The sequence below is a fragment of the Asterias rubens genome, chromosome 5, assembly GCF_902459465.1.
Source record: "Asterias rubens chromosome 5, eAstRub1.3, whole genome shotgun sequence".
Taxonomy (NCBI): Eukaryota; Metazoa; Echinodermata; class Asteroidea; order Forcipulatida; family Asteriidae; genus Asterias; species Asterias rubens.
In genome coordinates, this window is record NC_047066.1 from 11284469 (window position 1) to 11305729 (window position 21261).

Genomic DNA, 21261 nt, shown 5'->3' on the forward strand with positions numbered 1-21261 from the left:
TTCCTTAAGCACTCCGTTCAATTTAGCGTTTCGTCATTCGTTTTCGTGACACACACGCCTCAAGAAGCGTCTGTGAAATTGGATGCTGCTTTGATGAACTGTTAAATTGAATGATTATTTTGTTAAATCGAATGACACAACATTACATTTGACTAATCATAAAACGAAATCGAATGACCCTTTTCAGTAGCATTTGATTTCGCGCGACATAGAATAGCTTGGTGGTTTAACTGACTGCTCATTTGCCGAAATTGACCGAGAAACCTATGATCTCAGCTTTTAATATTAAGGACTTGAAAAACAAAAGTTTTAGAAATAATCGCTCTTTAAAGTTATTGTAATTATTTATCTTGCAATAATTTGTAATCATAAAATGCCAACTTTACCAACTTCAGTTTACATTCGTGAATCAAAGTTATTACTTCCGAGTCTGCGGGAGAGCACGTATACAAACCTAGGTTAATCATCTATAAGGGTGCAAATATGTTTACCACTGTTCAAACAGAATATAAATCGTAATAAAAGAATATTCTTCATGGTCGAAGCGAAACGAACAACCAAGAGGAATAGAAAATGTTACCGTTGTTGAAAAAAAAGAAAAGAAAAAAGGCCTTGTACAGTACAGGGTTTTATGGTTAGGCACATTTTACATAAAGTATAGCTTCTAACTTTATAACCAGTACCTTACATTATACAAAACTGTTTTATATCCATTCCAATCCTGTATGATACCTTTAAAGACAGTGGAGACTATTGGTAATTACTCAAAATAATTATTAGCATAAAACCTTTCTTGGTTACGAGTAATGGGAAGAGGTTAATAGTATAAAACATTATGAGAAATGGCTCCCTCTGTAGTGACGTAGTTTTCAAGAAAGAAGAAATTTTCCACAAATTTGATTTCGAGACCTCAGATTTAGAAGTTCAACCATCTAAACGCACACAACTTCTTTCGACAAGGGTGTTTTTTTCTTTCATTATTATCTCGCAACTTCGACGACCGATTGAGCTCAAATTTTCAAAGGTCTGTTATTTTATGCATATGTTGAGATGCACCAAGTGAAAAGAGTTGTCTTTGACACTTGCCAATAGTGTCCAGTGTGTTTAATGAAAGATCCATAAAAAGAATATTAATTGAAAATATTTATCTGGGTTATCTTGTAATACAATATCTCAGCCTTGCATTTCATTTCTATGTGAAGATCCACTTCTACACTTTTCTACCTTTATGGTTCATTCTCTAGGCTGGTTCCCTGATCCCCTTTGTTTTTCCTCGGCGTACTCTGCAGGCATGAGAACAGGTCGCTGTGTACCAGCGCCATGGCCTTACAAAGGCGTAAACAAAACGTGCGAAATACGAGCGTGGTGTCCAACAGAATACGACAAATTACCAAGGTAATAAATAGGCCCTTTTCGAAACGACGGCTACGGCTTTGGATTCGGCTTCAGGCTATAGCTTGGCCCCGCGGTTGTTTTGACAATTGCACGTGCTGTGCGGTTACGCGCTCTGGGCTTCAGACGAGAGGAAGGAGCCTGAAGCCGAATCCAAATCCTAAGCCGTGGTTTCGAAAAGGGCCCAATACTCCACATTCACGTGTTATTTGGTATGATATATCTCCTAAACTTCTTCCAGAGTATATTTTTATTTATTTGAAGATGTGTTTTGTTTTATTTTCTTGCTGAATCTCTACTGTTTGCGTTGTTGATGTGATGATTGTATTGATGAATAAATCAACTTTGTGAGTGAATTTTCTATAAACACAGCCAATTACTTATGTAGTTTTGTTTACGTTTGAACTACGTGACTACGTAAGTCGCTGGCTGTGTTTATGGACATTTTTATTTTCAAAGGTGATAATTTACCAGTCTGGTGAGCTTCTTTGGAGTAATTTTGAGTGTAATGTTTGACAATAATGGTAAACATCTTTATGAAAGACGCCAGGGAATGGGATTAGAATGCGTATGGCATGCAAGCTGGTACTTTAATGGCCTTGTCTTATAAGACAACTTTAACAGGCAACTTGGAGGCAACCAACTGCAGTGTATGCTACATGATCACTTTGGTAGCACATACGTAATTTGTCTTACGATCCCTGAGAAAAATATGTGAACAATCAAATGTGAATGTCTTTTCTTCTTGGAGATTGTCTTTTTTTCTTTTCTTTTTAACTGGTTTATTGTTAAAAACACATTGCAGCCAAATGCTGAATTACATGCAATTTACAAAGAAGAAAAATACAATATTAAAACTCAGGCAGTCTGAGACAAAATTTTACAAGACACCACACTTAGATAAACAGTCCTGAAAAGAAGATAATGAATAAAATAATTAATTAAATTCGGGTGAACCTCCAAACAATTGATTGGTAGATACGATACGAGACATAAGATCCAATGGTGGACTGAGAGGACAATATTGCACTATTTTCTATTTAGTTTTTGGAACTGGTTGCCTGTATAAGTTGCCTCGTATGGCAAGAGTATTTGCTGTAATGCTTGTTACATTTCATGCGCATTATTCAACCACCCACAAGCATTAATATCTAACCCACACCAACTGTTTAGCTTTGAATGGACTGGTTAGCATGCTGTTTTCGAACATCATTTATATTTATATTCATTCCTCATAACATAACACAGCCAAACTATGAAGAAGTTACCACTGGAACCTGACACATTTTGGACACACTGTGACAAAAGGGACCCCGCTTTAAAACTAAATGTTCGGGCGTGAAGATTACCTTTAGGTTATTATTAGGTTATTATGAATGACAAGTGAACGTTACGTAGAGTCTCGTAACCCCTAGTGTGAGGTTCTTAATTTATTTCTTATTTAACCCCTAGTGTGAGGTTCTTAATTTATTTCTTAATTAACCGGTATTATTTTAATATTCCTTCCCTTCCCTTTATAAATTTGGTCTCTTCAAGATTGTCATTTTGATACCCGAATAAGTATGTAACGACATGTATAGTAACTTGATAACGTTGTTGATTTCAGTTGTTTTTGTTTTGTTATTAGTAATTAACTGTTTGATTGTTTTTATTGTCACTTTTCAACAATGGTTGGCTACCTCTTTAACTTGAATTCCAGTAGCTCAACTTGAAGTAAAAAATTCTTGAAGTAAAACATTCTTGGTTTCTTCCCAACAATACAGAATTGTTTTTGTAACACTGTAGAAACGTTGGTTGAAGTGTGATTTCTAGACGGACGATATCCCAAAAATTAATCATATTTTTAAGGAAAAGACCACAGCTTAGCTCAGATAGACAAACAACCGAAACTGCTTTCGTACTGGATGCATTGTTTAAGTTTAGTCTAATGTATATACTCCCTGAAACAAAGTGTGCACTTTGGATTTTTTAATTATGAAATCTCTACATAACCAACTTATATACAGACAATGTTTTTCACCCCTTTATGAAACCATTTTTTTTAAAGTAGCTTAAACAAAAATCACTGAAATGCGAGGGTCACAAAAGATGATTTGTTAAAACATAACTAAGAAAAGAGAAGTCTTGGCTATAGATGTTCCTCATAACGGTGATCATCTTAACATTCTTATTAGTGTATTAGGGCCGGTTTATAGTCGGTCGCGCGATGGTCGCGCGACGGAAATCTTGCGCGCAATCCTAAGACTGATGCCTAAAAACAGTGTCTTCTTATGATCGCGCGTCTAGATTTCCGACGCCCGACCGTCGCGCGACCGTATATAACTCGGCCTTTAGTGTACCACAAGGGAGATTATAAAATTGTAAGGCCATTGGGCTTGTACACCGTCTATCATGCACTTTGGGAATATCACACGCGAATAACCAACTCATCTCACTGCCTAGAAGGGCTGCGACCTGAGGGGATATTATTATCACATGATCTAATAACGTAGCCTCAATGGATCGAAAACATAGTCTGGCTAGGATAGCCTGAGGTCAGACGCTATTTGGATTGGAAATCGGGTCATTTATGATATTGCTGTTTGCGGTTATACCAGCGGTATATTACACAGCAAGATGAAACCACTTAATACATTAATGAGTCTGGCCTTTCAAAGTCAACAAGAGATTCGCCTTGATTTCTGTATAGATAAGAATACACCAAGGAGTAAAAAACGAAACATATGAAAGAATATTTTTTAATAATAACATGATGCTGATCTGGTTCTTTGTGGGGCATAACCCTCGGGCTGGTGTACTTAGGATTAAATCAAGTCTTGAAGGTAGACTGTAAGATGTTCTTCTTGGAACCAACTCTACTAATAACAAGGTAGAGGAACTCCCGCATATCAGGAAAACACAATTTTAAATCTCTGCTTTCGGTAAAGTTTCAAGCGCTAAAAGTAAGCCAAAACTTATTTATAGTGTCCAAATATTTTAAGCTTGAAGTTTTAAGGTAATCCCCAAAATATATTGTCTTTACTTAATTTCAGTTATGATTGGAAGACACCGAGCCTTAATTTGATGGAATTTTGAAAATTTGTTCTTTTTACTTGTTTTCAATTGAATACTTCAGTCTATATTGAAACTGTTTTATAAGAAACACGTCATCGAATTCTAATACTTTTACGAACTGCACAAAACTTACCAAAAATCCAACCGACACCCCGAATCAAACCCATATCAACACAAATGTGAGTGAAAGTTTTATTTGGGTGTTTCGAGAGATCAGTAAACGGGAAAGAAATTTATTATTTTGTTCCCTTTAAATAAATCATTTTCATCGAAATCAATACGTTTCCTCGAAATCATAGTGTATAATACCGAGTGAAAGAAACATTGTTTCAATACAATCCTGTTGTGTACTTGTTCTATTTCTTCTATACCTCTCTCCTAAGAGGATCCGTTGAAAGGGAAGCATTATTTCAAAACTGGCACTTAGCCTACGCCAAAAACGAAAACGTTGCATCTAGTTGCGAGTGAGATGCTCCATCTTGACCTATGCTACAGAGTCAACCCACTAACACACAATGGTACTTGGCTCGTTGTCGGTGGCGGTGCCTTTCCTTTTAGTGCTTTAGAGTTTGATGCATCCTTTCCCCTCCCCTTTTCCCTCATTACGTCTTCTCCTGACGTTCCCACCCTCAACCTAAGAGCTCTTCAGGCTTTTTCCTGTGAAATCATGTTTTGTTTAGCTCTTCATTCTGAGACTCAGATTGGCACTTCTTAGGGAAGAGTTGAATCGGGGGAAAGAGATCGTGTTTGGAATGAGGGACAAACTTAACTAACAACTTATACAGTGCACTGTAAAGAATTGAGAGTGACCTGACTTGTTTATCGTGCTTCTCGGTGGTTAAAGCCATTGGACACTTTCGGCACAGAACACAAATTAAAAGCTCACATATGTACAAATAACTTACATAGTTAACATGGTAAACAGAAAGTAACGGTGAAAGACTTCTCTTGAAATATTATTCCATGAAATGCTTTACTTTTTGAGAGAACATTAAAACAATATCAATTCTCGATATCGAGAAGTACGGATTTATTTTAAACACATGTCATGACATGGCGAAACGTGCGGAAACAAGGATGGGTTTTCCCGTTGTTTTCTCCCGACTCCGATGACCGATTGAGCCTAAATTTCCACAGGTTTTTTATTTTATATATTAGTTGTGATTTACGCAGTGTCGACCTTGGACATAACTGCTTACCGAAAGTGACCAATGACTTTAAAGATAGGGTCGTTCCTTGGTAATGACCCCGAATAAAAAGACTTGTTTTGTATTCAAGTCGTACTTGTTATAAAGATCAATTAAAGTCAATTAGTCAATAAATCATAGAACTGAAAGTTAACTAGGCCAGTCCCAGCAGAATTGTGTGTGCTTGGTATATATTTTGAGCCGAAAATCTTTACCAATCTGGGCCTGGCATTGTGCGGCACTCAAATGTAGCCTGGGCCAGAATGTAGCCCCCCCCCCCCAATATATACGTCAATGTAGCCTCGGCTAATGCAAACTGAGTCTGATCTACAATGTAGGGCAACATTGACTCACCGATCTAAACAAATAACTAGTTAGGACTACATTTGGGGTCTAGGGCTTCGTTTTGGGTGCCGTAAAATCTTCACTGTTTGCGTTTTTATCCAGCTGTGTAAGCAAGTGCCATGACAATTAATCAGGAAGAAAAAAAGTCTGTGTGTACAAAACAAATGTTTATTTAACATAATTCAATGTAGCTGTTCTGCACAGAAATCCACGTTCATTCGATCCAGATGACTGTCGGCAAAGTTTATCAATGAGGTCCTGGTTCTGGTGATGAATTAGTGCACAATCTCCACATATCGGGATGTAATTCAAATGTTTACTGTGATCTGTAACCAACGCTCTGGGTGATAAGTCCAAACCAGTGCCCAGAAAACCGCAGATTGAAAAAAAAAATATATATATATAAAAAACACTCACCGAGTTTTATTTAAAGAAAAAAAAACTCTTCATCTTGACCGTAAGTCAAGCGTAGTCTCAATGAAGTTTACGGATCGCTCTATTATTGCTTCCGTTCGACCATATCTGTTATCCCGTGCATTACTAAACACGTCCAGCCATGCGTGAAGTATGGACAAGATATAAAAAAAACGTGATTGGTTATCTGTGAATCTTTTATTAAAACGATTGCTTTCCTTTGCCGGTGCGAAACGCTAATGCCCTGAATTGGACGATGAAGTGGAAGTCAGTGCACTATCTTAAAACACAAGTAGGGCCTACATGTCCCACTTGGAGACAGCTTCCAGTAAGGGTCTTATCAAGAGGTGTTTGTTTACATCGGGTACCTACGTCATCGAGAAAAATATGAGGTTATTCATATTTACTGTCTGTGATTAAGAAAGATGAAGTGACGTCCCGCATTTTTTTTTATGGGGCTAGAAGCTTGACTCGATCCCAGGGACCCCAAATGAATTCGAACCTTTTGGTTGGTGCACTTGATCTCGGGTGCATAGACTATATCAATGCATGGTACCAGTGTTTACATACCTCGTTTGGCTCGTCACAGCTAAAAGGCGCGTATAACTGATTCAGCGCAACAAGTAGCTAAGCACAACCAAATTATGCTTACGCGGATGTGATTACCAGCCAAAAGACAACGACACGTAATAATAATTACAATAACAAAGACTTGTAATGGGCACATATCCACCCTGCTGGGTGTTGAAGGCGCAGATACCATCAGATTAGTACCCTAACATTTCTTAAAGGCAGTGGACACTATTGGTACTAACTCAAAATAATTATTAGCATAAAACCTTTCTTATAATGGGGAGAGGTTGATAGTATAAAGCATTGTGAGAAACGCCTCCCTCTGGAATAACGTAGCTTTCGAGAATTTGAATTTGAGACCTCAAATTTAGAATTTGAGGTCTCGAAATCAAGCATCGTGAAAGCACACAACTTCGTGTGACAAGGGTGTTTTTTCTTTCATAGTTATTTCGCAACTTCGACGACCAACTGAGCTCAAATTTTCACAGGTTTGTTATATTATGCATATGTTGAGATACACCAAGTGAGAAGACTGGTCTTTGACAATCACGAATAGTGTCCAGTGTCCAGCACATGCGCATTTCGTAAAGGAGTATCTTAGACGTAGTTACACATCATATCTATGTCTATTAATATAAGTTTGTTTTTCTTTAATCCAACCAGGTCGAGAACGCCAGTTCTTCGAGAAGCTGCAAATTTCACAGTGATGATTAAAAACAGCATTTCCTTCCCGGAATTCAACTTTTCAAAGTGAGTAAACGCTATTCAATCTCCAACAACCTACATGTTCACTGTCTATAAACAATGATCAAAATGTGTGAGTGTTTTCAACGATACTTACAAAGTGTGGACCTGAGAACAAAAGAGGTCCACATAGGGTGCCTTCGTTTAGCTTCCCTGGGTCGACCCCGGTGTGTGGTGAGGTTTTTTTTCCAGGACGAACGTGTGCGGATAATAACCCACATTCGTCCTAGAAAAAAAAACGCCACACACCGGGGTCGACTCATGGAAGCTAAACGAACGCACCCACTATGTAAGGACTTACACACGTCCACACAGTGTTAATTACAGTGTTCTGAGTGTTGGATAAAGATTTTCCTTAAAGGCACTGGATACTATTGGTAATTACACAAACAAAGTTGTTAACATAAAACCTTACTTTGATACGAGTATTGAGGAGAGGTTGATAATATAAAACATTGTGAGAAACAGCTCCCTCTGAAGTGGCGTAGTTCTCGAGAAAGAAGTAATTTTCCACCAATTTGATTTCGAGACCTCAGATTTAGAATTTGAGGTCTCGAAATCAAACATATTCTGAAATCACACAACTTCGTGTGACAGGGGTGTTTTTTTCCTTCTCTTTGTTCTAACATGTCTTTGTATAGCATCTTTGTATTTAGCTTTCCCCTTTGCTGTCTCTTTGTTTTCCTGTTTTTCTCTTGTTCTCCATATGGCACAAACAAAGTAAGCAAGACAGCACCGGCAGTGTGACTGGTTGTGATTTATTTTTTCTTATGGTGGGGAGGGGGGGGGGGGGGGGTAGTTTAACCAAAGCCTCAGTGGTTTATGTTTTTGAAAGGAACAAAACACAATGGATACGAAGAGACAGTTTCATCGTATCTTATTCTACGTCAATCTGTGTCTGTCCTAAGTCAAAACATGCCCCTCCGCCATCCTCGCTCCGCGCTCATTGCAATCACGCATCAACTCTACTCAAATTTCCTGTTTCACCAGATCTTAAAAGTCTCACTCGGCATCCTCCGAGCCCCTTGGAGCTCAAAGACCTCCCCGACCATTCACCCATCAATCGCCCTCAATCATACTCCCATCAATGTGTCAGTGCTCCTTCCACGGACCCCCTTTAGTCGAGGTGTCATTAGTGCCGTGTTTCACATTAATCGAGTTGGTCAGAAAGACTGAATCAAATGTCTTGTATCTGACTTGGTGCAATCTCACGAGAGGAAACACTGAACTGTTTAGGTTAATGATTGATGTGAGTTCCGCAGCTGAGGGGCTGTAAAAAGGTGTCCACGATACGAAGTGGTGTCTGAATTCCGTGGAGATGGAGCTTTTATTTAAGAACTTGGCAATAGACCTTATGCACATGACGTCATTTCAGTACGGCGCCCCCGCATTGAGGTCAAAAGAAGACTGTTCATTGGTCAATCTATGTGCGTTTTGAGTGTTTAGTCACCATTTGACCTCAAAGATGGCGGCTGGATGACGTCAATGCATAAGGTCTATTGCCAAACTATTCTCGAGGAACACACAGTAGGCCTTGACCTAATTATCTATGTCAATAAATTCGATTCGAGTCATGTCAAAATAACATTTATTCTTTAACAGGACATAACAAAAAAAATGTTGAACAAAAAAATATTGTGGAGGCACAAACCTATTACAAAGGTAAATGCAGTTAATTTGATTTTTTTTAACGAATTCAAATTCCACGTGTTCCCAGTTATTCAATCAAGCTAGGGTTTCTTCTTACCGTTGCCCAGTTTCATTTTGAGGCACTCGTGATTTGTTTTCTTTTCATTAAAGTTCGCTCTAGTCATTCAATTATTTCCTTTAAAAGGCATTTAAGACTAATGTTCAGCATTTTTCAGTTGAGTTTCTACACCTATCAACAAGGAAGATCATTTAAGGACTAACTAATAAAAACAAAAATGCAAAACATTTTTTGGCAATGAAGGATACAACCCTTCAAGCAAATGAAGGGTATAAAGCAACTTGATAAGCTTAGTATTCATACCTTGATTGTCTTTTACCTATATAGAAGTTAGTTTTGCATCAGGGATACAGAAAATACTAGTTTTTTTCTCCTAAAAGGGTGTATGTACTTTTTGTACGGACAAAAAACACAATGTTCACAGATTTACACTAAACTTACACAGTTTGAAGATAATGATAGTAGAAAGCTTCCTTGAAAATATTACGTGCTGAGGTGATGTAGTTTTGGGGAAATGAGTAAAACAACGTCATGAAAAGAATTTTGTTCTCATGAGACCAAAATTATTTTAAGCATTTATAAACGTATTTTTATGACATTGTTTTACTCATTTCTCAAAAACAACAGCACCTCGGTAAGTAATTTTTTAAGGGAAGCTTTCCACTATCATTATCTTCAAACCCTGTAGGTTTGATGTAAAGCTATGGACATTTGAAAAAGTACCCAAATCCTTTACGTCGATCTGTATTAGCAATGAAAATATTAAACACTTCACGAGTAATGAACCAAAATCCACAGGCAATCGAGTGGGATTCAGGATAATTTGCATTTAATTGAATTTAATAATGAACCGAGTTTGAAACCAATGTCTTTCGTGTTATCATGGGCTTAGGCATAAAAAAGAATACTTCCAGTCTGTTGTGATATTAGAAAAAAAACTGCTGCAAAAGCGATCTGTATTCACAGAGAGAGGTCCCAGTAGGCCTACTAGATTAGGTTGATCATCTGAGACAACACAAATTATTTAACCATGGCTGGCATAAATGATAAATGAAAAACTCCATTGGATGAGTTTCACACAAGTCACAAACAAAATAATAGCACGGCTTTGTAAAGAATTATCCTTAAAGGCAGTGGACACTATTGGTAATTACTCAAAATAATTATTGGCATAAAACCTTTCTTGGTGACGAGTAATGGGGAGAGGTTGATGGTATAAAACATTGTGAGAAACGGCTCCCTCTGAAGTGCAATAGTTTTCGAGAAAGAAGTAATTTTCCACGAATTTGATTTCGAGACCTCAGATTTAGAACTTGAGGTCTCGAAATCAACCATCTAAACGCACACAACTTCGTGTGACAAGGGTTATTTTTCATTTATTATTATCTCGCAACTTCGATGACCGATTGAGCTCACATTTTCACAGGTTTGTTATTTTATGCAGTTGTTGAGATACACCAACTGCGAAGGCTAGTCTTTGACAATTACCAATAGTGTCCACTGCCTGTAACCAAATATTATTTCGAAACGCTGGAAAATTAAAACAAAAACAAATGGTTTACTTGGAATTCTATAATTATAAAATATACATTAAATAAAACAATACAAAAAGATACATGCACCAATATAATCAAGTACATAAACACTATAGAGTATTTTATATGAAACAGCGTGCTTCAAGAGATTTTTTTAAATGTCTAAAGATTCTGTAACTCAGAAATTTAATGGTTAAAGTCACCTGGAAGTGGTATTTTTTCAAAATAAAGCTTTTGTCACTAATATATGTGTTTTGACGAGTGGAATGTGAATAAACAGTTAACTAAGGTTTAAAAAAATCAGTTCTTATGTTATTTACAAGAGTAGACCCCGACCCGAGAGGGCGCTGTTCGTGACGTCAATCGAGGCAGACTTTGCCTGTAATGCGTAGAGTAAACACAATTGCAAAGTACATTTACGGACCAAGTCGTGAGTTTGTACGTTTCAAAAAATATTTTTTGTTTTTTCCGGCAATGCCGGCCAGGTGTATTGCTGCCGAATGCAGAAAAACACTTTTTGAAATGTACCAACTCACGACTTGGACGTACATGTACTTTGCACGTGTGTTTACTCTACGCATTGCAGGCAAAGTCTGCCTCGATTGACGTCACAAAAGGGGTACAACTTTATATATGTTTTAAACATATAAATCGTGACAAACAATTACAAAAAAAATTGTTTTATTGTTCGCAAGCATATACTCTTAGATTTAGGGAGCATCAGAAAAATGCACAACTGCCATTACGATGTGCTTATTTTAAGAGAAGTTTAAATAACTTTGTTTGTAGATCGAAGATTGAGTCTTGTGAGTCAACAAAACTATACTTCTTGAAGTAGGCATAATGTTTGTGTTCTATCTACATCTTCCGTATGCTCTTCCAATGTGTCCCAAAATGACTTTAGTTATTTTGTGCTCCATTCAAAGTCAATCTGTCCCTCTTGTCAGAGGCTCAACGTGGACACGAGGTTGAATGTATGTCATCACATCCTTTCCGTGGTTTATAATGACATCGCCTACAGCTATGGCGTTAATATTGTATGCGGTAGCAACAGTATATATCATCAATTAGTTCGGGTTGAGCTGACTTCTTAGAGTAATATTGTCCCAAACTCTGGCAATCACTTTGTATTTAGAGCAACTTGTCTGATGATTTTATTTGCTCTACCTTTCTTGTGAACTACGTAAAGACATGACACGTATCTTAAAGGCACTGGACACTATTGGTAACCACTCACGTTGGCATTAAAACTGACTTGGTAGCAAGCAAGGAGACCTTTTGCTATAGTATAAAACCTCTGAATTAACGCAGTTGTTGAGAAAGAGGTTATTTCCCACTCAAATAATATTTACAACAAAACTTCAGGCCCAAACCCTTTTGTTAGGTATCTGAAAACACACAAAGCAAAGTGGGCAACAATGGTGTTTTTTTTCTTTCATTGTTCTCTTGCAACTTTGACATAATTACACTATGACAAAATTGAATATAACAAAATGGATTTGCTATGGCATGCATTATGTTCGCATACACCGAGTGAGAATGGTCTTTGAAAATTACAAAGGGTGTCCAGTGCCTTTAAAGGATAATATCGCAGTGTGATGATTTGATAAGGCAACGTTGTATTGGTCGACTCCGCTACTGGCGAGTTGATCGGTTTCCGACTAGATATAGGATGGCACGGTTTGGTGTTATATGAAAATGGCTTATCGTGGCCGAGCGGTCAAGCGAACTGGACTCTAATGTTTCTGATCATCAAAGTGTGAGTTCCTGATCGTGACACTTGTGTCCTTAAGCTAGGCACTTATTAAACCATTATTGCTTCGTCTTTTGGATGGGACGTAAAGCCGTTGGTCCCGTGTGTTGTGTGGTGCACGTAAACAACACTTATCGCTAGGAGAGGGGGGTTTCACCCCGGTGATATGGCTAGCTGTGCACAGCACATGTTAACTGTTGACACGATGCTTTGTAATGAGGGGTCTTATATTTAAAGGCACTGGATCCTATTGGTGATTGCTCAAAATAATTGTTGATATTGTAAAACATTGTGAGAAACGGCTACCTGTGAAGTCTTGTAGTTTTAAGAAAAAAAGATAATTTCACACTCAAATATACAAAGACTTCACGCCTGAAGCTTTTTATTAGGCGTCCCAAAGGCTACTCTTCTGAAACTTTCATGACCAAATGAGTCATACTTGTCATAGATTTGTTATGCTATGCATGTTAGGTTACAGCAAGTAATAATACTAGTCTTTGACAATTTACAAAAGGTGTTCAGTGCCTTTAGAGTAGAGATTATTGGTTAGGCGCAGGACTAAACATATATTTACACACTATTTCCTGAACACGTTTGCTTTCCCTCTTCCAACAGCTTGTGTGATTTCACGCCTTGATATTGTATGTGTAAGTCGAGAAGTCTGGGCATTCGACAAGTCGCCAACACCCCACGGGACATCTGGGAATATTTATTTATCATTGCTTGAATAAATAGAAATCAGAAATTGATGCATCGCATTTTGAGCTGTAAAGTCTTCTGACTGGTCTTCCCTTTCTATACTACAACATAAAGACCCTGTTTTCGATTTGAAAGTGAACGATCCTAATGTGTTCACCAGCTGAACCAATACGTGATGAACATATGTTCAACCCTTGTCGGAATTGGGGCGCCACTAATATTAATTTGTGATTATTTTGAATATTATTCACCCATTTATTGATTTGAAAATGTCTGATTTGATTAGTTCTTTGACCGGATTATTGTCACGTGGTATGATGATACATCATGTGCTGGCCTAGTGCCGGTGCCAGATGCAATTGTGTCCGCTATGCAATGCTGTCCTCTGCGGACATGTTTGCATATGCAATTGTGTCCGGGGCTATGCAAAAACCGTCCGGTGGATATGTACATGACTGTACATGTATGTGCGCGCGTAAGCGAGCGTTCATGCACTGAACCTACGTATATCATGGAGGTTGCAGCATGAAAATTCACGTATTACGCCAATGGCCGAACATTTCCCATGTCATTCATGACATGCACTTAGCTTGTACAAAAAAATGGCGAACGTGTTCCGTCGACCAAGGGCGATTAATTTACTACAAGGACAGTTTTGCATGGGGGCGGACAGAACTGCATATGCCAGTGTGTCCGGGCGGACACAATTACACTGTGTAGAAGCGTCCGGGCGGACACGATTGCATATGCAAAACCGTCCGGCGGACATTATTGCATATGCAATACTGTCCTCCGGATAGTATTGCATAGAGGACATAATTGCATTCGACACCGGCCTGAAAGCAAACCATAATGGTATGATGATACCTCATGTATTGGGCAATGCCGGCCTGATAAAGGCAAACCATAATGGTATGATGATACATCATGTACTGGCCCAGTGCCGGCCTGATAGAGGCAAACCATAGTGGTATGATGATACATCATGTACTGGCTCAGTGCCGGCCTGATAAAGGCAAACCATAATGGTATGATGATACATCATGTACTGGCCCAGTGCTGGCCTGATAAAAGCACACCATAGTGGTATGATGATACATCATGTACTGGCCCAGTGCCGGCCTGATAAAGGCAAACCATAATGATATGATGATACATCATGTACTGGCCCAGTGCCGGCCTGATAAAGGCAAACCATAATGGTATGATGCTACATCTTGTACTGGCCCAGTGCCGGCCTGATAAAGGCAGACCATAATGGTATGATGATACATCATGTACTGGCCCAGTGCTGGCCTGATAAAGGCACACCATAGTGGTATGATGATACATCATGTACTGGCCCAGTGCCGGCCTGATAAAGGCAAACCATAATGATATGATGATACATCATGTACTGGCCCAGTGCCGGCCTGATAAAGGCAAACCATAATGGTATGATGATACATCATGTACTGGCCCAGTGCTGGCCTGATAAAGGCACATCATAGTGGTATGATGATACATCATGTACCGGCCCAGTGCCGGCCTGATAAAGGCAAACCATAATGATATGATGATACATCATGTACTGGCCCAGTGCCGGCCCGATAAAGGCAAACAATAATGGTATGATGCTACATCTTGTACTGGCCCAGTGCCGGCCTGATAAAGGCAGACCATAATGGTATGATGATACATCATGTACTGGCCCAGTGCCGGCCTGATAAAGGCAAACCATAGTGGTATGATGATACATCATGTACTGGCCCAGTGCCGGCCTGATAAAGGCAAACCATCATGGTATGATGATACATCATGTACTGGCCCAGTGCTGGCCTGATGAAGGCACACCATAAAGGTATGATGATACATCATGTACTGGCCCAGTGCCGGCCTGTTAAAGGCAAACCATAGTGGTATGATGATACATCATGTACTGGCCCAGTGCCGGCCTGTTAAAGGCAAACCATAGTGGTATGATGATACATCATGTACTGGCCCAGTGCCGGCCTGATAAAGGCAAAACATAATGGTATGATGATACATCATGTACTGGCCCAGTGCCGGCCTGATAAAGGCAAACCATAATGGTATGATGATACATCATGTACTGGCACAGTGCCGGCCTGATAAAGGCAGACCATAATGGTATGATGATACATCATGTACTGGCCCAGTGCCGGCCTGATAAAGGCAAACCATAATGATATGATGATATGATGATACATCATGTACTGGCCCAGTGCTGGCCTGATAAAGGCACACCATAGTGGTATGATGATACATCATGTACTGGCCCAGTGCCGGCCTGATAAAGGCAAACCATAATGATATGATGATACATCATGTACTGGCCCAGTGCCGGCCTGATAAAGGCAAACCATAATGGTATGATGATACATCATGTACTGGCCCAGTGCTGGCCTGATAAAGGCACACCATAGTGGTATGATGATACATCATGTACTGGCCCAGTGCCGGCCTGATAAAGGCAAAACATAATGGTATGATGATACATCATGTACTGGCCCAGTGCCGGCCTTAAAGCAAACCATAATGGTATGATGATACATCATGTACTGGCCAGTGCCGGCCTGATAAAGGCAAACCATAATGGTATGATGATACATCATGTACTGGCCCAGTGCCGGCCTGATAAAGGCAAAACCTAATGATATGATGATACATCATGTACTGGCCCAGTGCCGGCCTGATAAAGGCAAACCATAGTGGTATGATGATACATCATGTACTGGCCCAGTGCCGGCCTGATAAAGGCAAACCATAATGGTATGATGATACATCATGTACTGGCCCAGTGCCGGCCTGATAAAGGCAAACCATAATGGTATGATGATGCATCATGTACTGGCCCAGTGCCGGCCTGATAAAGGCAAAACCTAATGATATGATGATACATCATGTACTGGCCCAGTGCCGGCCTGATAAAGGCAAACCATAATGTGATGATGATACATCATGTTCTGGCCCAGTGCCGGCCTGATAAAGGCAAACCATCATGGTATGATGATACATCATGTACTGGCCCAGTGCTGGCCTGATGAAGGCACACCATAAAGGTATGATGATACATCATGTACTGGCCCAGTGCCGGCCTGTTAAAGGCAAACCATAGTGGTATGATGATACATCATGTACTGGCCCAGTGCCGGCCTGATAAAGGCAAACCATAATGGTATGATGATACATCATGTACTGGCCCAGTGCCGGCCTGATAAAGGCAAAACATAATGGTATGATGATACATCATGTACTGGCCCAGTGCCGGCCTGATAAAGGCAAACCATAATGGTATGATGATACATCATGTACTGGCCCAGTGCCGGCCTGATAAAGGCAGACCATAATGGTATGATGATACATCTTGTACTGGCCCAGTGCCGGCCTGATAAAGGCAAACCATAATGATATGATGATACATCATGTACTGGCCCAGTGCTGGCCTGATAAAGGCACACCATAGTGGTATGATGATACATCATGTACTGGCCCAGTGCCGGCCTGATAAAGGCAAACCATAATGATATGATGATACATCATGTACTGGCCCAGTGCCGGCCTGATAAAGGCAAACCATAATGGTATGATGATACATCATGTACTGGCCCAGTGCTGGCCTGATAAAGGCACACCATAGTGGTATGATGATACATCATGTACTGGCCCAGTGCCGGCCTGATAAAGGCAAAACATAATGGTATGATGATACATCATGTACTGGCCCAGTGCCGGCCTTAAAGCAAACCATAATGGTATGATGATACATCATGTACTGGCCAGTGCCGGCCTGATAAAGGCAAACCATAATGGTATGATGATACATCATGTACTGGCCCAGTGCCGGCCTGATAAAGGCAAACCATAGTGGTATGATGATACATCATGTACTGGCCCAGTGCCGGCCTGATAAAGGCAAACCATAATGGTATGATGATACATCATGTACTGGCCCAGTGCCGGCCTGATAAAGGCAAACCATAGTGGTATGATGATACATCATGTACTGGCCCAGTGCCGGCCTGATAAAGGCAAACCATAATGGTATGATGATACATCATGTACTAGCCCAGTGCCGGCCTGATAAAGGCAAACCATAATGGTATGATGATACATCATGTACTGGCCCAGTGCCGGCCTGATAAAGGCAAACCATAGTGGTATGATGATACATCATGTACTGGCCCAGTGCCGGCCTGATAAAGGCAAACCATAATGGTATGATGATACATCATGTACTGGCCCAGTGCCGGCCTGATAAAGGCAAACCATAATGGTATGATGATGCATCATGTACTGGCCCAGTGCCGGCCTGATAAAGGCAAAACCTAATGATATGATGATACATCATGTACTGGCCCAGTGCCGGCCTGATAAAGGCAAACCATAGTGGTGTGATGATACATCATGTACTGGCCCAGTGCCGGCCTGATAAAGGCAAACCATAGTGGTATGATGATACATCATGTACTGGCCCAGTGCCGGCCTGATAAAGGCAAACCATAATGGTATGATGATACATCATGTACTGGCCCAGTGCCGGACTGATAAAGGCAAAACCTAATGATATGATGATACATCAGGTACTGGCCCAGTGCCGGCCCGATAAAGGCAAACCATAGTGGTGTGATGATACATCATGTACTGGCCCAGTGCCGGCCTGATAAAGGCAAACCATAGTGGTATGATGATACATCATGTACTGGCCCAGTGCCGGCCTGATAAAGGCAAACCATAATGTGATGATGATACATCATGTACTGGCCCAGTGCCGGCCTGATTTTTAAGGCAAACCATAACGGTATGATTTTGGTGGCCATTTTGTTGAGTGCCTAGGTCGGAACCGCTAAAAAATACAAAATGATGTTCGGAGGAATGGAAGTTCGAAGTTTTTGCCTGGGTCGTGTTCCCTTAACGGGCTACATCACTGCCCCTGGTACCTTGTAATTCAGGTCTAGACACTCCTGAGTCACATTGACTCTTATCCCATGTACAAGGGGGGCTGATCCGTTTATGAGTCAAGCTGGACCAGGAAGAAGTTAAAACATTGATATTTTAGCATGGATTCTGCTCGAGCTTGACCCATATTCTTGTCAATTTGGTTTATTTTGACCCGGATATTTGTTACAGTGTGCTAATTCATTGGTATTGATTTGGTCGAGAAATCTGACCGAAAGACGTTCAACAGATACAAGACAGTTCGGGTCACATGGATTAAACAAACAATCGCGTCATAAGAAAAAGAGGTATTCGGACTAAGCACTTTTTAAAACCAGAACTCTCAACCCTTTTTAGCGTGCAAGAGATTTGTTGCTAGGTATAAATGTTTGCAGTCAGCAATTCCGATAGTTGTGCACTCCCTTTAAAATACGCTCTCTGCCATGTCGTGGAAACAGCATCCGTATGCTAGAAGAAAAACCAGAGAGTTTGCCTGGGTCCAACGGATATGCAACCATATAATACACCTGACAATATAAGCCAAGTAATTACAAGTCATTGTCGAGACAAACTGACTTCTAAATCAACACTCCACTCAACCAAAAGACTAACTAATCGAGTACGCTGACCTTTTCCCCCACACTAATATCCTGTTCACTTTCTTCATATTGGCGAAGAGTAAACACTTTCTTAATTAAGTGGAAACCCCCAAAGACAATGACCGGCGTCAGAGTCAGAAATAACTCTTTTTTGGTTGAGAGAGTGTTATGGATGTCTGTCCATGACGGTGTGTACTGGGTTTGATTTATGTCCCTGATGATGTTTACGGCTAGATGGAATGTTAAACATCATTAGTTTGTAACTGCGCAATAATGTTATAAAAGGAGTTTTGTTTGGGCGAATATTAAAGGCAGTGGACACTATTGATAACTACTCAAAATAACTATCAGCATAAAACCTCAACAAGTAATGGGAAGAGGTTGATAGTATAAAACATTGTGAGTAACGGCTCCCTCTGAAGTGACATAGTTTTCGAGAAAGAAGTAATTTTCCGCGAATTTGAATTCGAGACCTCAAGTTTAGAATTTGAGGTCTCGAAATCAAGCATATGAAAGCACACAACTTCGTGTGACAAGGGTGTGTTTTTCTTTCATTATTATCTCGCAACTTTGACGACCGATTGAGCTTAAATTTTCACAAGTTTGTTACTTTATGCATATGTTGATATACAACAAATGAGAAGACTGGTCTTTGACAATTACCAGTAGTATCAACTGTCTTTAAAGCAATGACAAGATGTGCAAATAACCACGTACTTTTTTGAGAAAACACATAATGAACAAATACAGGAACTGAGAAACCTTTTATTTGATAATTGATATGTTCTAACGATGAATGATTTTCCTAGTTTTCAAAGGAAAAACTGAATGGACATAATATAGCGAAACCTTTCACATAAACATTACTTTGTATGTGCCATACTCCATGCTCGTTTTCGTTAATTTCACTGAACAACGGGATTTCGTGATGTGGTGAAAGTATAATGTTTAAAGAATGTATGGTGTGCATGCTTAAATCTTAACGGTGGAATAGACTCTACCAAAACACCCATCGATGTAATTACCCTTTAACTTGTTCCCTTTTTTCACGTATATAAACATTTGACTTCATTACTCAATGCAGCCACCCACTCCGGGGCGATATCCACATTTATAAAACCGAGACATCCTTCTTCGGTTTATGAACCCCCTTTCCACCCGGCAACCCTCGAGTCAGCTAGAGGGCCGCCGTCCTTCCTTTATCCCTCTCCATCGATTATCCAACTCTCTGAATGTCCTTCTCGTAACTTCTTCATTTCCTGCAAGCATGTTTTCTCTTAAAGCTGTAACCCTATTCATTAGTCGTCCATGCTGTGTAAAGAATCGACAGGGCATTTTGCTTTACCTCAAGTTGAGGAATTTATTTAAGTCGCTTTTTATGTCAATCTCCAGGCCGGACTGCTCCTGTAAACAGATCGTGCTTTCGAATACATCGATGGATAAAGTTGCTCTAAGTGATTATCTCAAGATAACTATAACATAGTCCGTTGGTTCCCTCGTACATTGTCCCTTTTCTAAACCCTTCCAGATCCGCCATTCAAATGTTAAACCTTAAAAGCATTGGACACCTTTGGTTTTATTTATGAAAGACCGGTATTCTCACTTACAACATCCAAAACACAGCATAAAATAAAACAATTGTAATTGTTTTTGCTAAACTGGTCATCGAAGTTGCAAAAAAAGGATGACAGAAGAACAAACACCCTTGTTGCACAACGTGTGCTTTCAGATGCATTATAAGACAACCGGAAACTGACCAAGAAATGGGTCAACCCCAAGACCGGGATCCGGGTCAATTCTGACTCGGTAGTGTTTAGAGTGTACACCCACCCTCGTCCCACCTACCCTTCTCCCTTGTCTCCCCCTCAGCCTCCCCGTGCATCGCCCGAGATCAACGGCGTCACTTCTTATTGATAGCTGCCCCTAATTCCAATTTGCCACACATCACTTCATAAAGACTGACCATGTACCTAATTGATAAGTTAATAACCGACAGCTATCCGTGAGAGGGCACCGTGATACGCGGACCGTATCCAACCATAAGGTGATGCTCCCCCCCCCCCCAAGCTCTGCAAGGCGTTTCTATTGATTTATAACGTGCTGTATTTTCATGCAGTGATTAATGAAAAGACATGTAAGACTCTTACTGGCGAAGCACCGAGGCGCGTACTATGGCCTCTATACTTAAAGAATCAGACACTGATATCCGCCGTAGAAAGCTATTAAGTCACTCACTCACAACAACTTTAAGTTCTTTTTTTCTCATTACGCCAAAATTAAAGTCAATGGATACTAGTGGTAATCACTCAAACTAATTGTT

At 40.0% G+C, this 21261-nt stretch overlaps 1 protein-coding gene across 1 annotated transcript in view; it reads left to right on the forward strand.

The window, feature by feature from the left end:
- The window catches only part of LOC117290156 (P2X purinoceptor 4-like), a 110515-nt gene that overhangs the window by 67205 nt on the left and 22049 nt on the right, over nucleotides 1–21261 (forward strand). Inside the window, exons 5-6 of the mRNA XM_033771411.1 lie at nucleotides 1245–1395; nucleotides 7629–7715. Coding sequence (XP_033627302.1) covers nucleotides 1245–1395; nucleotides 7629–7715 — 238 coding nt within the window. The remainder of the gene's footprint in view (nucleotides 1–1244; nucleotides 1396–7628; nucleotides 7716–21261) is intronic.